Source organism: Vicugna pacos, chromosome 22 (genome assembly GCF_048564905.1).
Source record: "Vicugna pacos chromosome 22, VicPac4, whole genome shotgun sequence".
Classification (NCBI taxonomy): domain Eukaryota; kingdom Metazoa; phylum Chordata; class Mammalia; order Artiodactyla; family Camelidae; genus Vicugna; species Vicugna pacos.
In genome coordinates, this window is record NC_133008.1 from 14,602,283 (window position 1) to 14,619,627 (window position 17,345).

The 17,345-nt window shown below is 45.8% G+C and overlaps 1 protein-coding gene across 1 annotated transcript in view; it reads right to left on the bottom strand.

The window, feature by feature from the left end:
* WWC1 (WW and C2 domain containing 1) overlaps window positions 1-17,345 on the bottom strand; it is a 132,790-nt gene that overhangs the window by 46,923 nt on the left and 68,522 nt on the right. The window contains exons 3-5 of the mRNA XM_072947257.1: window positions 12,077-12,280; window positions 5,185-5,261; window positions 3,725-3,804 (exon numbers count right to left, since the gene is read on the bottom strand). Of these exons, the coding sequence (XP_072803358.1) occupies window positions 3,725-3,804; window positions 5,185-5,261; window positions 12,077-12,280 (361 nt within the window). The remainder of the gene's footprint in view (window positions 1-3,724; window positions 3,805-5,184; window positions 5,262-12,076; window positions 12,281-17,345) is intronic.

A 17,345-nucleotide genomic window follows, 5' to 3' on the forward strand; every position in this document is an offset into this window, starting at 1 on the left:
TGGAGCAGGCGTTCTCAGCTTGTCCCTCCCTCTCCCGTGATTTCAGCCTCCTCCGTGGAGGGAAAACAAAGCTCCAGTCATGTCTTCCACTAAAAATAGCCTGTCTATTCCTTTCGAGGACTTGAGTCTGGGCAAGCCTGCCAGGTCGGCTAAGACAGGTCTCAGATTCAGCTTGAAAAATTAGTCTAATGGGAGCGTTCCCGACAGAGGCTGGACCAAGATGCTCCCTGGAGGGGAGGATCCCCCCAGAGCGAGGGTCCAGGACCGAAGGTCGCCCTGCTCGAAAGGGGGAGGGGGTGCAGGGGAGACCCTGATTGCTAGAACAAGCCTCGGGGCTGGGGGCTCTGGGGACGGGGCTGTACCCAGCTGTCCTCTGCCAACAGAGTGAAGATGGCTTTGAAATCCTCAGCAGGAAGAGACAGAAGCAGTCTGTCAGCCGGAGCTCGGGCTCCTCAGCCAGCCTCTACCTGATTGCTCTTGGGGGCCTTAGCAACCCAGGCTCCGGAATTTGGCTCCGGAGAGCAGCTCGGAGAGGGAACACTCCTGGGCTTGGGGAGCGGGGGAGGGGAACAAAGGGTTACCATTATGTACTCAGTGAATGAATCTTTTTTTTTTTAAGGGAAAGAAAAGTTGTGTGGTTGGTGGGGAGGAGAGGGTGTTGGGGGGATGCTTGAATTTTAGGATTTCCAAATTACACAGCTGCACTTCAGAGACTCCCACACCCAGGAGCCACAGGGCAGCCACAGAGAAGCAGGGCAGAGGCTCTGACGGCAGCCTCTTGATCTTGTCCGGACAACGCTCACCTGGGCAGGGTGGCTCTGGGGATGTGCAGGAAGATGCTGTCCTGCCCTCCTCCCACAGGGATGGCATGCCTAGTCTTTCCTATTTGCGAGGGCTCAAGGCAGCTGACAGGGTCAAATCCCAAGCTTTTGTCTCAATTTTTCTTTCCGGTCTCTTCTAAGAGGTGTTCGTTAATCTTCAGCAACCGTTTTTCTTTTCAAAACTGAGTTTGCTGATCATGAACCAAACAAATGGGTGTTTCACCTTCCCCCATGTTCTGCAAAGAGAGGACGCTAAGACGTGGCTGGATCACCCTCCACTGGACTCTGAAAAGGATCCCAAGGGAGAGGAAAGGGACCTCGTGTTTTCTGGGTCTGGGGAGGGGGCTATCTGGGATGATGCCAGGAAGGGAGGTACTAGGACATGAGCTTCAAAATCCAAGAGTCCCGGGGTCCAACCCCAGCTCTGACGCTCACTAGTTAGGTCATCATGGGCACATTTTCAGCCCCATGAGTGCCCGCGTCTGTAACATGAGGCTGAACAAAAACTGCTCTTACGGGAGTAGAGACGAGGAAGTGTGGTGACGGGCGCACACTCAGCACAGCCTCTGGCCCGGGGCGGACGTGACGGAGTTCATCTGAGTTCCTTTCCAAGTCCAAGCCGGCAACCAGCTAGACGTCGCCACCCCCTTCCGCTCCCTGGGCTTGCCGTGGGTTTACCAATTCAATGTTCTCAATCATTTATTTTTCAGATAAAGAAAACAGAAGCTCAAGGGGGTTAAGCCACTTTTCCATGTTCCCAGGGAACTGAGATTTGAACCTAGGCCATCCGCCTCTTGCGGCCACATTCCTAACCCTCGACGCCAAGGTGTGCATGAAAGCAGAAACCCTCCTCCACAGTGAACACGGGGCCCGGCTTCCGGCTGAGGGGCGTGGGCAGGCCCAGCGCTGTGGTCTTATCTGGGCCTGACATCACAGGTGGCCGGCCAGGCCAAGGGAGGAGGAGAAAAAGGAGGCTTGTCTTTGGGGTTTCAGCGTCAGCTTACCAAACGACAAGAATTTTCAATGCTGCTACAGAGTGACAAAGTGGTAAAACAGGTTTGTGGTGGCTCGGAGAATAATGGGAAGTGTTCTAACCAGAAGCTCCTGAGAATCACGGCGGGGGGTGGGGGAGGGGGAAAGGGAGGGAAGAGGGAGGGAAGGGCACCTGCGCTGAGATGATGTGGGACTGAGTAGTCCTTAAACTATGTGCTTAGAACCCACTCTGCTACCCAGTGAAGGCCTGAGGCTGCTATTTGCTTTGCAGGAATTTTCTAAACTCACATCACTGCCCTCAACTGTCCTTGGCACCACTGAAGATTGCCGAGAAGCATAAAGCATGCGCATCCCTTGTCCCAGTGAGATTAGAACTTGGTCTGAGAAACAGAATTGGCATATACATACCTACATATGTAAATAACATGTATCTATATAAACACAAAGCCATAACATATAATACAAAAATGTATCATACACAGTCTGTAATACAAAGTCACACTTTCTCGTACCTTGGGCTGTGGGGGAGTCACAGTGGCTTACCTGGGCAGTGGGGGTTTGGGGAGCGGGGAGATGTAAGAACCAACTGGACCCTTAACTAGTGTCACAGTCCCCTCAAAGAACAGGGCTTGGAGACAGAGATCCAGAGGTTTGGAGCTGTGACCACAGTGTGGTGGGGGTGGACTGAGGTCCAGAGAATAAAGAAAAGGTTTAGTGAGGGAGAGGGGAAAAGCAAGTGTCTATAGAAGCTGCTGCCTGTGCAGAGGTGGCTTCCCTGGGAATCTAAGTGGATCTCCCTTAGAACAGAGAAGTCTACTGGCTGGCCTCCTTGGAGCTTCCAAGAGGGCTACCAGGCACCTCTAAAATGACTGTTCCCTGAGCCCATCAGAGATACTGAATGTGATTCAATGCATAAGTCTCAGTGATATGTGTGGTTATTAATGGCAATAAGCTAATACTGTGAACACTTACTGCGGGGCTCAGGTTCCCCATTTATAAAATGGAGTGAGCTAACAGCACATCCCTGATAGAGCTGTGACGATGTCACCCACGCAGAAACACTGAAAAGTGGGAGGGGAGGGTGTAGCTTAGTGGTAGAGGGTATGCTTAACATGCATTAGGTCCTGGGTTCCATCCCCAGTCCCACCATTAAAAAAATAAATAAACCTAATTATCTCTCCCCTAAACAAATAAATAAACAAAGAAAAATTGAAAAAAAAAAAAACCAAAAAACAACACTGAAAGTGCTCCCTGAAACAGAGGAACTGCTCAGCAAAATCTTAGTATAATCAGGGAATGACAATTAACACATCTTCTTTAAAGAAACAACAGGGCTGTATTTTGCTTGGCTTCAAGCCAGCTTCTAAAAGTGAAAATTACATTTGGTCCAAGTTCTGGAAACTCCTTAAGTCTCCCATAAAGCACAGGGTACACGCTCTTTAAGTAATTTGTTTGCTGCGGAAGAGGTCCTTGTTCCTTTAGTGGAGCCCACCAGCGAAAGCCGTTGCTCACTTTTAGGGGCCCTGGAATGGGCTGGTTTTGTTTGTGTGCACATCAGATTCCCCCGGATCTACTGGAAGGGATGAGACAGGTGCACAAAAATGCCCAACAAGACCTGCCTCCATGACTGGCTGGCAAAACTCAACAGAATGGGACAGACTTTTAATGGCTTTGGACGTCCTCGTCAGAGGACGATGAGAGCTTTGTGGTCTGAAATGATTCTCCTTTGCTTTTTATGAACCACAATCCTGGGTGACAGGAGCTTTAGTAAGTGCCAGTGGAATCGAATAATTAGAGAGCCCCATTTCTAGAAGGGTGGACAGAGCCTGAAGGAAAGGGAGACAGAGAGGGCAGGAGGGGAGCACGGGTCGGGGGCAATCCCCGTGCTCTGCACCGCAGGGTGGACTTACTTCTGCAGGGTCTGAAAGCCACGCTCTTTGAACTGTAGCTCCTGCTGGAGATGAACCATCTCTCTCTTCAGCTTGTTAACCTGGACAGCAGAAGACCACGCACAGGGCCAGGTCAGAGGTGGACAGGAATTAAGCCCCAAACTGCCTTCTCTTCGGAGGGGACCCAGAGTCCCCCACAGCCTCGGCAATGATGACTCAGGTCAACACCCCCTGGGCTCCTCTTACTGGTGTTGCCTTGGTCTCTGTGGCTGCCCGTTCGGCCGGTATCCCAGCCCAAGTGTTCTGCAGGTCACTCCTTCTCAGCACTTGCTCCAGAGAAACAGGAAGTGGACTGGAGCCGGCTGACCTGGGAGAGAGCTTGGCCTTCCCACTGCCTCGCTGGGTGGCCTCTCAAGCCATCTCGCTTCTGAGAGCCTCCCCTCCCTGCTCTGACAGATGTGGATAATGGCCATTTCCTGGGTTGTGCATTACTTAAAGCAGGTAATGGGTATGGGGGCGCTGTGCGTGGAGGCGAGAGGTGATGCCCTAACTCGAGAGGTAAGACATGGCCCGGGAGCCAGCTTCAGCCTGCAGGAATGCTCTGCGTGCCTTGCAGTGTTATTAAATCCTTAAAAATTAGTTGCTAATAATTAAATATTGAGATATTTTTGACAGTAAGCCTAGAAACACAGTTCTTTTCTAAAAATACCTAGATACCTGCCAGTGTGGAGCCCACATTCCAGCATGGCTGTAAGAGCATAGGGCTGAAATTCCATGACCCCTTTAGATGGGGCGCACCCCTCTAGGGTCCCCACTACTCCCTACCCTGCCTCACCGCCAGCCCCCGCCCCCCTTCCTTGTCTTCTTGCAGGCATCTCAACCTGCAGAACCTACTTGAACTCGCATTAAGCCAGCGTTCATAATACTAATTTCCCCTTGAGCAAGTCATTGAGCTGCTGGTCCTCAGTTTCCATTATCAGTAAAAGGGGACTAAAAATATCTATTCCCTAAGGCAGTCGCGAATTAATTAAATACGACAATGCCAAATGAGCACCAGTGAGGAGGACAGCACCCCACAGTCAGAACTCTGGGGGCAGCCTTGAGTCCCCTGTGACCTTGGCAAGTTACTTAGACCCCCTGCTTCCCCAAAACCCCCTCCAAGCCTCTGTTAGCTCATCTTTAAAATGCAGGTATTGACAGGAGCTACTCCATGGGGTTGTGGAAAGGGCATGAGATAATAATACTCAAAAAGCATTTAGTGCTACGCCTGGTAATAATACAGCAATTGCTTGTAAAACAGTGGCTGCCGTTAATCGTTACTATTACTAAGACGATGGCTGTTATCACGTCTACTGTTAGTACTGATGCCACTGCCTGGGTGGAGCATTTATAGTGGTCTTGTGGGTGGGCTAGTTGCCTAAGGCTGCTTAATGACCACCCCCACCCCCCGCCCATCAATAGTATAAGCAAAGGGGACCTACCCGGGATTTTGCAGTGGCAATTTCAGCTTTCAGGATCTCAGGGTCATACTTAGAGCTGGATGACGAACCAGAGACCACTGCAATGAAAAAGAAAAAGAAAATTTCTGTAGAGGAAAACATATCTTGGTTAAAGTTGGCTTATTCAGCCATCTAGAGCAAAGCTCATTTTATGTAGTTACTTATTTAAATTAATTCATTATTTCTTTCATGGAGGTACTGGGGATTGAACCCAGGACCTCGTGCATGCTAAGCACTCGCTCTACCACTGAGCTGCAGATTCCCCTTAATTCGCCATCGAGGTAAACCCAGAAGGGAATGGCTATTAGGGAGCAACCTAAATGTCCAACAAAGGGGGATGTGTTAAAACAAACATGGTACACAGATAAAATAAGGACCATACAACTTAAGTGATTTAAAATGATGGTGCAGAAGAATACTGAACAAACCTTACTGTTACACGGAAACACTAATTTATGAAAGACTACAAAGAAAGAATAACTTAGATTCGTAAAATATACACAGACAACAAATGTACACACACACAAAGGCATCTGGAAAAAGACTGGAAAGAAATTTATCAGAAAGCTAATACTGCTATCTAGAGATTTAGATGATGAATAATATTAATTTTCATCTTTGTGTTTTTCCGTCTGCCACATTTTCTAACACATATGTATTTTTAATCAGAAAACGATTGCTAAATATATCACTTATTTTACTTTACAATATTAATGTACATTTGAAAAGGAAAATAAATTCCCTGCAAAGCTATCACCCTAATACAGTTATCTTCCCTCCAAGTTACCTCCCAATGTTTACCTACAGTTCTATCATGTGCAGACATACCTCAGAGATACTGCGTTTTTGGTTCCAGACCACCACAATAAAGCAATTATCACAATACACAGATTACTGCAATAAAGCCAGACACACAAATTCTTTGGTTTCCCATTGCCAATAAAAGTTGTGTTTACACTCTACTGCCATCCATTACGCGTGCAAGAGCATTATGCCTAAAAAATGTACATACCTTAATTAAAAATTACCTTCTTGCTAAAAAATACTAAGTGTCATCTGACAACGCAGGGTTGGCACAAACCTTCGATTTGTAAAAACTACAATATTTATGAAGTGCAATAACATGAGGTCTGCCTCTAGCTACAATCTTACTGAATGTACAAAACAGTATTTTTTTATGGCTTAAAAAAGATTTTAAGGCTTACAAAAAGGGACACAACAGAGAGATGCGGTTAAAGTAAGGAAAATGAGACAAAGGCAAAATGAGAGGGAGGAAGCCAGCGGTGACAGGTGCGAAGTTAGGGCTCATCGCATACCATGAGGTCCTACTTCCTGACCAGCTGCCACAGACCTGGCGCCGAGCTTCCTAACTGCTGACGTGAAAAGGGAAATGGGCCCCATGTAAGATTCATGTTGTCTTCAATGTAAACATAGCCCCACTGTTCAGGAAAAGGTCATTCATTCTTGGTAAGGGGGCCAGAAAAGCCTTTCTCCCGAGTCCTTAATCCCACTGTCTGAGCACTTTCCTCGTCTCCCATTTCCACGTAACATCACCTGAACACCGTGTGTGTGTGCGCGTGCGCGTGCAGAGATCACCTGCTGGGACGTGGATTTTTCTGAGGCTAGAGACTCTTATTTGGAGACTGCAGGCAATTTTCAGTGTCTGGAGGTAGGACAGTCATGAAGGGGATGTTGCTCTGCTCTATGGATCTGGTTAAAATACCAAATGGAACTTCGGATTATGCATAAGGAAAGTTAAAATGGAACACCGGGAAGCTTGGGAAAGGAGAAATAAAACTGCTCCACATGAAAACTGACAAGACATTTTGCACCATGGACAGTATTGCGTGTTAAGTGTGCAATGATGGGGATGGGGGTGGGGATGATGATAGGAATGGGGATGGAGATGATGGTGATGATGGTGATGATGGTGATGATGGAGACTGGGCTTCACCAGAAGAGAGGAGTGGCAGGAACACCTGGGTGGGAAGGATCTCGCAGACCCTGCTGTGAACACGGAACAGGGCCTCCAGACATGTTTCATTTCCAGTTTGAAGCTTTCATTTCCTGTGCTGTACTTCCTGCTGGACTCAGGGATTTTGGGGAAGGACCTGGTTGGACACTCGGCTGGAGACATGACTTAAGCAAATTCCCCAGACAGGCACTTTTGGACAAAATGTTAAGGTATTTAACAATAGTTGTTACCCGCTGATAGTGAATAAAAACGTGGTGAAAAGACAAGAAGAGTCATCAGTGAGGAAATAAGATGGGGATACATCTTCAAAGGGGGATGCCCGTTCTGTGAGCACCTGGTCCAACTAACCGCCCTGCTCATCCATGCACTGCCGGACTTGGGTCTGCACGTCGGGTAAGTGTCACAGGGAGTGTGTAGTGAGAGCCTGAGAAACATGACAAGACCTGCCCCTAACAAGGAGAGGGTGGCCATGGGGACCAGCACCGCCAGGGCGGCCTTGTGCAGTGCGGGAGCGTTCCTAGGGCCCGCTCAGAAACCCTGGAGGGCAGGGGACCCAGAAAAGAACACTCTGCCAACCGGGCCACCAGGGGCTTGAATGATTAGCTCTGGAGAATCACTGTGAAATGCACTGTTGCTCCCGAAGCTGCCGAAACGGGATATGACCCGTTTATTATTTAAGTAAACTTTTTGCCGAAGTAAAAAAGACATATGGAAAAGTGCACAAATTGTATGTGTGCAGCTTGATGAACTTTCACAAAAGAAGCACGCTCAAGTCACCAGCACCCCAGTCAAGAAACAGGTCATCAGCCTCCCTTCTGTGTCCATGTCCCCTTCACTAACCCCCCAACAAAATATTTTATGTTCAAACAGGACCTTAGAGACCGCCTTTAAGGTCACATCTTTTTATAGGTTTTAAATTTTAGCTTTTATTCAAGTTATATATGAACAGTTGAACAGCCCCACGGGGTCCAAGATGTGCTGTGAAAACAGAGGACTCCCCAGTCCACTTCTCCCACTCGCTAAAAAGGAACCACGTCAACCAGTTCCGCCAGTTTCCTGGGCGTCCACCTCTGTGTGTCTGATAACATGCATGTATCATTGTTTCTTGGTTTTTTTTTTCTTTCAGTTTTAGGCCTGATTTACTGATTTCTCTCTCTGGAGGATGGATTCTTGGCTTCGCTCCCTCTCCCTACACCACACAGCACTCTCCCCTCCCCCTGCTCCTCCTCCTCCTCGGCCGAAGCAATCAGTATTAGCATTACTTTTACTCTGCAAACATTATTCAGGGCCGAGGCACGTAGCCAACTTTGCTTACTTTTTCTTTCCAGCACATTTTTTTATTTTAGGTTGTTTTTCCTGGAGTTAATCATTATGATTTTTATGCTTGCTTACTTTCTACAAATTTACCCCTGACTGAATCTCGCCCTCGGCCGGTTATCTAAACCTCCTGTCCCGGAGTTCCTCTCTTGGGCTCTGTCTCACCGGGTGTGTGACAGCTCCAGTGTGTCCTCTCTGCCCAGCTGGCATCCTGAGAGCCCCTCCGGGCCTCTCTCCTCTTTCCTAAGTACCACATCCTCCCCTCTGTGACCTCCTCATTTTGGTAGAACATTGCTTCCAGGAGCTTTCGGAGAAAGGAACCATGAAGGAAATAAGCTTTTAAAAAACATGCATGTCTAAAAATATCTTTATTCTCGCCTACACCTGATTAAAGGTAGTTTTGCTGGATATAGAATTCTAGGTCGGACATGATTTTCCTTCCAAGTCTGAAGGCACTGCTCCACCGTCTCTCAGGGTTCCAGTGTTACTGCAGAGAAGCCCAGAGCTATTCTGAGTTCTGATCATTTTTGCGTGACCTGGTTTTTCTCCCTGAAAGCTTTTAGGATCTTGAATCGTTCCTAGTGTCTGAAGTTGGACAGTGGTATGTCTTGATGGGAGTTAACTTTTAATCCATTGTGTTGAGTGCTCACCGAGCCCTTTCAATCTAAAAAATGCTCCTCCATCGGTTCTGGGAATTTTTTTCTGAATTATTTCACTGATCCTTCTTCCCCTGTTTCCTCTGTTCTATTTGGAGGATTTATTACTGAGATTTCTTGACCTGATGCTCTTTTTGGTTTTTTTTTTTTCTCTTATTTTCCACCTCTATGTATTTTTGCTCTGCTTTTTAGAAACTTGCCTGAGTTTTAACCTTCCAGGCTTCCTGTGGATTTTTCATTTTTACTCTCATACTTTAATTCCCAAAGGCTCTTTCTGTTCTCTGAAGGCTCCTTTTTATAAAATGTAGCATCCTATTTTAGTTTCATGGTTGTACAGCTTCTCTCAATGCTTCCTTCTCCAGGCATACTCCCTGTTTCCTACAAGGCCTCCCCATCACCATGTGTTTGTTTTCATCACTATTGTTTATGTTAAGGCTTTCCATGGACGTCTGGAATCCCGGCTGTCTGCTCACACTGAAGAGTAGGGGCCCCCAAAGCCGCCCGGAGTGCAGCTCGTTGAGGATGGGTTACACGATGGACTGCGGATCACGTGGTACATAATTTGGCTGGACTGTTTCATCCAGGAGCCCTCACTTCAGTGTCTTCACATCTTTTCTCTTTACATCTCTTTTCTCTGAAAAAAGAAACAGACTCGGATTCCCTAGACTCTTCGACTATTCAGCCTCACAGGAGGTAGTAAGCCGCCTGACACCTGCCTGGGAACCAAGTGGCGCATGCGGGCGGGGGTCTCAATGTGCAAGTCCATGTTCCCTCCATCGCTGTTTTCAGTGTGGGGCACCCCAGCTTTGAACTTGTCTGTATCCTGTCATCCAGAGATTGTTTTACTCTCTCCAAAAAATACACCTCTAATTTTTTTGCCAGGGTGGGGATGGTCAGGTGCCTGGCTGGACTGATTTGGGGAGGAGATCTGGCGGTCTGTGTCTCAGAAACAACTTTCATCTGATCGTCTTGATTCGCGGCCTCCCCGGTTGACTCCTGCTCCGGGAGACAGCGCTGCCTCCAATTCCCAAGGCGTGTGCACAAGCTCCAGGTGGACCAGAGAATTGGTTTTTCTTACGACCAGCCTGTTTTCTTTTTCCTCAGGTCTATCAGACGGCTTGCAATCTGTCCGTCTGCTTTCCAGCCTCCACATTTTATTGCTGCTCTTTTTCTCTAAGGCTCCCTGTCCTTGTGCACGAATGCCTGAAAAACCTCTTATCTGATACTTTCTTAGTTTCAGGAATGAGTGAAAGCACATAGGCAGTTCAAATGGCATTTTTAGCTGCAAGGCTCCCAGTGATTGATTTTTCAAATGGGAAACCAAGATCTATAGAGAGGAAGGAGCATGGTGCGGTCCCAAAGAACCCAGTTCTCCTGAGTTCACATCTGTCAGAGCATGGGAGGACCCCAGTGTAGCCCCGAAACTTTTGAATTTGACTAGCTGCCTTGGATCAAATTAAGAAAACTGTTTTTGAGGTCAGACACTCTGGGTATAAAAGCTAGTGCTGCCAGTTTTTACCAGGGTGGCCTTCGGGAAGCTACTTTCCCTCTCTGGCCTCAGTTTTCTTATCTGTAGAATGGGAACAACACTATCTTGCAGGATCGTGTGTATGTGTGTAGAGTGAGGTTACTTTAAACAAGCATATTTCCAGCATATTGCCCTGCAGAAATTTAAAAGATGTACATTAAATGTTAGTTCTTTCTCCTTCCCCATGGACTTAGAGATTGCACTAGAGAGGACAGCAAAGTATCTAGCCCCAGGGCAGGGCCCCACCTGTATCCAGGCCCTACAGTAGCCAAGGCCAGGTGGCAAAACTCTCACAAGCCCCGGCAGGCCATCTGAGATATAGTGAGGCATGTGACCTCACTGGTCTGTCAACTTGCTGGAGAGCTTGCCATGGAAGGCAAACCCGGCTTGTAAAATCTAAAGAAAGTCATGAGGCAGCTTGGGTCATGCGTCTTTAACTGGGATGCTCGGGCTGGGGGATGCGCCAATCCCACACTGGTTTGGATCTTAGCTCTAGGTATCTGAGATGATCCCTTCTTCAAAGTTCCACACGGTGGTGTCTTTGAGCCTGATGGAGCGCTCAGTAGCGTCGGAGGTCCTGCATCCGTCACTTCCTACCACTCACCAAACATTTATTCTCATTGGTTCCAGGGATCTGTTAAAAATCTTTGTCATTTCAATGCCAATGAATGAATAAATGAAATAAATACTGTTATTATTTATGGAGAGCTTGGGAACGTGACAAGCAATACTTCAAGTACTTTGTATTTCTTAACTAATTTAAACCCCTTAACCCACCAGTGAAGGTGATACTATTATTATGTCAATTTTTTTAGATGAAGAATCTGAGGCAGAGAGAAATGGGATAACTTGTGCAAAGTTACACAGCTAGGGAACTGCCTATCCTGGACTTGGATGCCTGCACTCCAGCCTGAGTCCACATTCTCAAAATGTTAAGTAATATATTTCCTGTCAAGAGAATCTTTATTGAGCCATTAATATGTTCTAAGGGAAATGTGCTGAGTGGCTTACCTAGACCAGTGGCTGTTAACCACTATCCATCTCCAGAACTTTTTCATCTTCCCAAATCGAAACTCCACCCATGAAACCAAGAACTCCCCACCTCCCCTGGCCGCTGAAGGGCTTTAAACAAGGAGCCAGGCAACTCGACTGGCATTCTGAGATGATTACAAGTGAATAAAAGGAAATGGAATGAACATGGCAGATGAATCACTGCAAAGCACAAGTAAGAGCAGGAAAAACAGTTGAAAGGGTGGTGGTTTGAACAAGGAGTGGAGATGAAAGGCAACAGGTAGATCCGAGAAGCACCGAGAGGCAACACAGGCAGGACTCTGGGGCCATTCGCTCCTCCCTGCTGTCTTGTCCGCGGTGGGGGTGCTGGTGGCGGGAGGTACTCACAGCTGACCTGGGAGCCCAGCTTGTGCTCCCAGACGGCATGCAGCTGCTGGTACTCCTGCTGCGCGAGCTCCAGGCGCTGCTGCTTCACCTGGTAGATCTCCTTCTGTGCGCTCAGGGCCTCCTGGGCCACCACCAGGTAGTCCTTCAGCATGTGCTCCTGCTCCCGCCGCCATTGTACACGGGGGTCCTCAATCTGAGTGGTTTCTGCAACAGAACCCAGAGACCCTGGGTGAGCACTTCACAAATAATCTGCTGAGTTGGTAGCCTGTGGTATCCACTGCCAGAAAACAAAAAGCTGAACAGAGAAAAATCACAACAAATGGGAATGGGTTAAACTTAACCTATTAAACAACAGAGACTTTATTTGGATTAAGCAAACACACACACGCACACTCACTCCCTCACACACACAAAAACCGGGATCAGTTTCCAAACCCGAAGTCAATCTTTCTGAGAGCAGCCAAGAGAAGGACCAGACATGAGTTCTCATCTAGACAGAGAGGCTCAAGGACATTTTAGACGCTTAAGGTCATCCATTTTGGCAAAAAGTAAAGGGAAGCAAAATAACAAATATTTCAGAGGATATGAATAAATACCCTGCTGGAAATGTAAATTAGAACAGCCTTCCTAGAGGGCTACCTGATCATGAAAATTAAGAGCTTTAAAATGTTAATACCCTTTGTCCAGTGATTCCTCCTATAGTAATTTATTATAAAAGTAATAAATTCAGGCAGAGATGCATTTGTAAAAAACAACAAGAATAATAACAAGTACTTATTTAATATTTACTCTATGCCAACCACTGTTCTAATTACTTTATATCCATTAACTTCTTCAATTCTTACACTAACCCTATAAAGGAGATTATACTCTTATACAAGAGAAAGCTTAGACATAGAAAGGTTAAGTAAATTGTTCAAGGTCACAGAGGAAATAACGACTCAAAGAAGCATGCTATATTTATGTAATACACTAAGACAGCCATTAAGAATTATGTCTCCAAAGAAAACTTTAAAAAACAGAAAGGTGCTTAGGATATAAAAGTAAGTAAAATCACTAAGTGCAAAACTGTATAAATACTTTTGTATCTAACAAAATACACATGCACATTCTCAAAAACTTTAGCAAATTATCAACAGTAGGTATGTCTGGGTGGTAGGATGCTTTTTTCTTCATTCTCTTTCATTTTTTAAAAAATTATGTGTACAATAAATATGTACAGTGATAATCTGAAAAAGGTAAAAAGACAAAAAAAAAGGTTTTTAAAGGGCAGCTGGCAGTTGAGCAGACGTAGAAGAGGTCAGAACAATGTCAAAGAACGGATGCCTATTCAAGGTTAACTCCTCAGACATTTCCCAGCTGGTGGGTGGGGCTAGGGGTGACTGACAGCAGGAACTGTCTCATCACCGCCATATGGTAAATCCAGCCTGCGGATAAGTCTTGTTCAGCCTGAAGAACTTTATTAATTTTGAATTGATTACTGGTACGTGAAAACAAGGGGATTTATACACTAAAATCCTGGTCTCTGGCTCTTCCTGATCTTTCAGAAGATGTGGCCACCTTGGGTCCACAATTTCTCTGCTTCATTCATTTACGTCATGTGTCTGGACCCTGGGGAATTTGAGCTCATGACTCCTTTCGTAGGCCCTGTAGTTCTCATTCCTCCTGAATAGGCCCAAATGAGCATTTCCAGTGAAAAAAAGAAGAGACGGGGAGAATCATCACAAAGGCAGCAGGGCCATGTCCTCATGTCTGCCAACAGTCACTGTGTTACAAGGCGCAGGCTGCTCAACCTCTCTTAGTCAACGTCTCCAATTATTAAAGAGGATAATGGGCCCTGCCTCACTGCTTCCCAGGAAGCTGTAGAGGACTTAATACTCAGGTAAAGTGAAAAAACGAGCATAAAGCCAAAACTATTCACTGAGGCCAGTTTTTGAATTGCTGTGAAGAGCAGTTCTTTAAGCTTTTCCTCTTTCGGTTTTCTGGGTAAAGAAAACAGGGTGTGAAGATTGCTGGCAGGGGCCACAAGATTGCTTCCCACAAGGAAAGCTTTGCAACTCTTCAATCAAGCAAGAGGGAAGAACATTAGTAAGAGAAGAAAAAAAAAAAAAGAGGGAGGAGAGAATTTATAAAGCTGGGCTGAAGGACTGTGGGGTCCCATTTCCCACCAGCAGATGTAGATTTCCTCGGGGTTCGGGGCTCCTGGGTACTCCTCAGGGGCCAGCCCCACTCCTCCGGCTGACACGGAAAAGAAATTTGGCCTGTCATGGCCAGACTGGAGATGTTTTTTAAAGGATGTAATCTTTAAAAATTTGTATCTTTTGGAAAAATACTAAAAAATACAACAACAAAATAAGTCTCACAATTCTACCATTGCAAATTCAAAAGATGAGAAATGAGAGTTTCCATCTCTCCAATCGTACATCCTGGAGGAAACTGCCATTAGGAGTCTCGCACACTAACAGATAATACCCTCTGATAATATACACAAACTATACATATGTCTCTATATACATAAATGTATTTTTAATGGAATGTGACCCTGTCATATATATTGGTCTGCAATTTGCTTTCACCTCCTAAGGGTACATCATGTTCATGTTTCTTTGTAGGTACACAAAGATCTACCTCAACTTTTATTCTTTTTTCTTATTTTATTATTGTTTTTATTTATCCGTTTTTATTTTTTACTTAACTCGGTTGTTTGAGTGGCTGCATAGTATTCCATGGCATGATATTACGGTTCATTTATGCTAGGGTAGTAGTGGTTTCCCAGACCACTACTGGGAAATACATGGATTATTTTCTCTCCTTTTGTTATCACAATCAATGCTGCAGTGAGGATTCTTACAAGCATACTTCCGTGCACTTGTGCGATCAATCCTGTAACGTGGATTTCTTAAACGAGGAACTACCAGGTCAGTGGGTATATGTATTTTAAATTTTAGTAGACGCTACTAAATTATCTTCCCAAAGGTTCTACCAATTTTCATTCTCACAAACAGCCTTAGAAGAGTGCCTTTTTTCCCAGCTTCTCAGCAAAATTGCTGCTTTTTTTTTTTTTTAAGTTGGTGCCTCATGCAGTAGTTGGGGTTCTGGCAGTGTATTAGAATTAGCTGAGAAGCTTCAAAAAACAAAAAGCCCGAACGCTGTCCTCAGAACACTTACATCAGAATTTCTAAGAGTAGGGCCCAGGAATTGGTAGTTTTAAACTTTGCCAGAATCACCTGGGGAAGTTTTAAAATCCTGGTGCCCAGATCCCACCTCTGGATCAATTAAATCAGAATCTCTGAGGGTTGGAAGGAGGCAATGGTTATCTGCAAAGCTCCCCAAATAATTCCAATGTGCCGCCAAGGGTGAGGACCACTGTGGAAGAGGTGACACATAGGAGGGCTGAGTGGTCACGGAAGCTGGCAGACAAGGCTGGCAGGTGTGAGGCTGAGCTCCAGGTAGAATCACCAGCCAGAGGGCTGGCGGGAATGCTGGGCCCTTGACAAATGCCTCGGGCACACCTGGATGGACCCTCCCCATGGTGCTCTGGGTTTAATCAGAGAATGGCGTCCTTCCTTCCATGAGGCCCTGCTTCGTGTGATATAAAAGGATGTGAAATCCTTAACTGAAGGCTGGCTTGGCTACCACTTTTGGTGGCCCAGGCTTGCTTCTGTAGTACAAACCAACATGGATGGATGGATGGATGGCTGGATGCACAGAAAGAAAAAACACAACACACCTCCCCACCAGAACACTGGTCTCCACCTGACTGCACGTTGGAAATCACCCCAGGGATTTCCATTTGCTCGGTCTGCAGTATTAAGTGGGTAGCAACACATTGTTTAAATACATCTTTTTAAAGGCATCATTTAAATACAATGAAGCACAATCATTTAAAGTTTTGTTGGATATGTTTTGACAAATGCATTCACCATAAATCACCACCTGCTATCAATATGTAAATATTTCCTTTTACCCTGCAACCCTGTACTCTTCCCCAGCCAGTCACCTCCACCCCCTCCTCCCTCCGGTTCTGTCTGTTTTAGAACAACCTGTCATTGGAATCAAACAGCATGCGCTCTTTGGATCTCCTTCCTTTCACTCGGCACAGGCTTTGGAGACTCACTGATTTGTTACATCAGTTGTCCATTTTTTGTTGTTAATGCTGAATAATATTCTTCTGCACAAATACAGCCTAAGTCACTTTTTGATAAACTTTCAGGTTGTTTGCAGTTGGAGATTACTATGAGTAAGGCTGTCGTAAGGATGCACACACAAGTCTTAGCACAAGTCTCTACCTAGGGGTGGAGCTGCTGCTTGTATATTAATTATATGTTGAATTTTATAAGAAACTGTCATACTGTTTTCCAGAATGGTTACTCTGATTTCCTTCCCCACCAGGAGTGAATCAGAGTTCCAGTTCCTCCACTTCCTCACCAACCACTGGTACTGTCCATCTTTCCCCTTCTAGTCGTTATAATTCCCTAATGGCTAATTATGTAAAGCATATTTGTATGTGTTTATTGGCTACTTATATGCCATCTTTTTAAATCTTTTGGGTTGTTGAGCTTCTTAGTATTAAGTTGCAAGAGTTCTTTATATTTTATTGATAAGGCTCCACTGTCAGATGTATGTGTTGCAAAAGTTTTCTCCTTATCTGCAGCTTGCTTTCTCAGTTTCCTAATGGCGTCTTTTGAGGAGCAGAGGTTTTAATTCAATGAAGCCCAATTTATTATTTTTTCTTTTATGCTTAGTGCTTCTTGTGTCTTGTCTAAAAAAACCTCTGCCTACCCTAAAACCTTGTAGATTTTCTTCTAAGTTTCCTTGTCGATGTTTCCTAGTCTTAGCTTTTATGTTTAGGTCTATGGTCCGTTCTGAGTTTATTTTTACGTGCGGTGTGAGGCTGGGGGTAGAAGGGGAGGTGTATTTTTTTTCCCTGTGGATATCAGTCGTATCAGCAACTGCTGATAGACTGTCATTTGGGCACCGGGCTTCGTCAAAGCTCCCTAGGCGGTGCTAAGGAGCTGGATTACCTGCTGTTAGTCCTGAACCAGTCATACTCTGAGGGGGTCCTCCCAAGCCCAGCCCCTTCTGCTGACACTCCCCTTCCCGAAGTCCATCTCACCAGAACAGAGAGCTTTGCACCTGGGTGGGTTCTTAGAGATCCCCTTGGCTGATTAATCCTTTAGTTCTTGTTTTTATTAAAACTAAATGCATACATGGTTTATTCATTCGGCATGTTACAAACTTGCCTACGTAAAGCATCATTCCTCGAGCC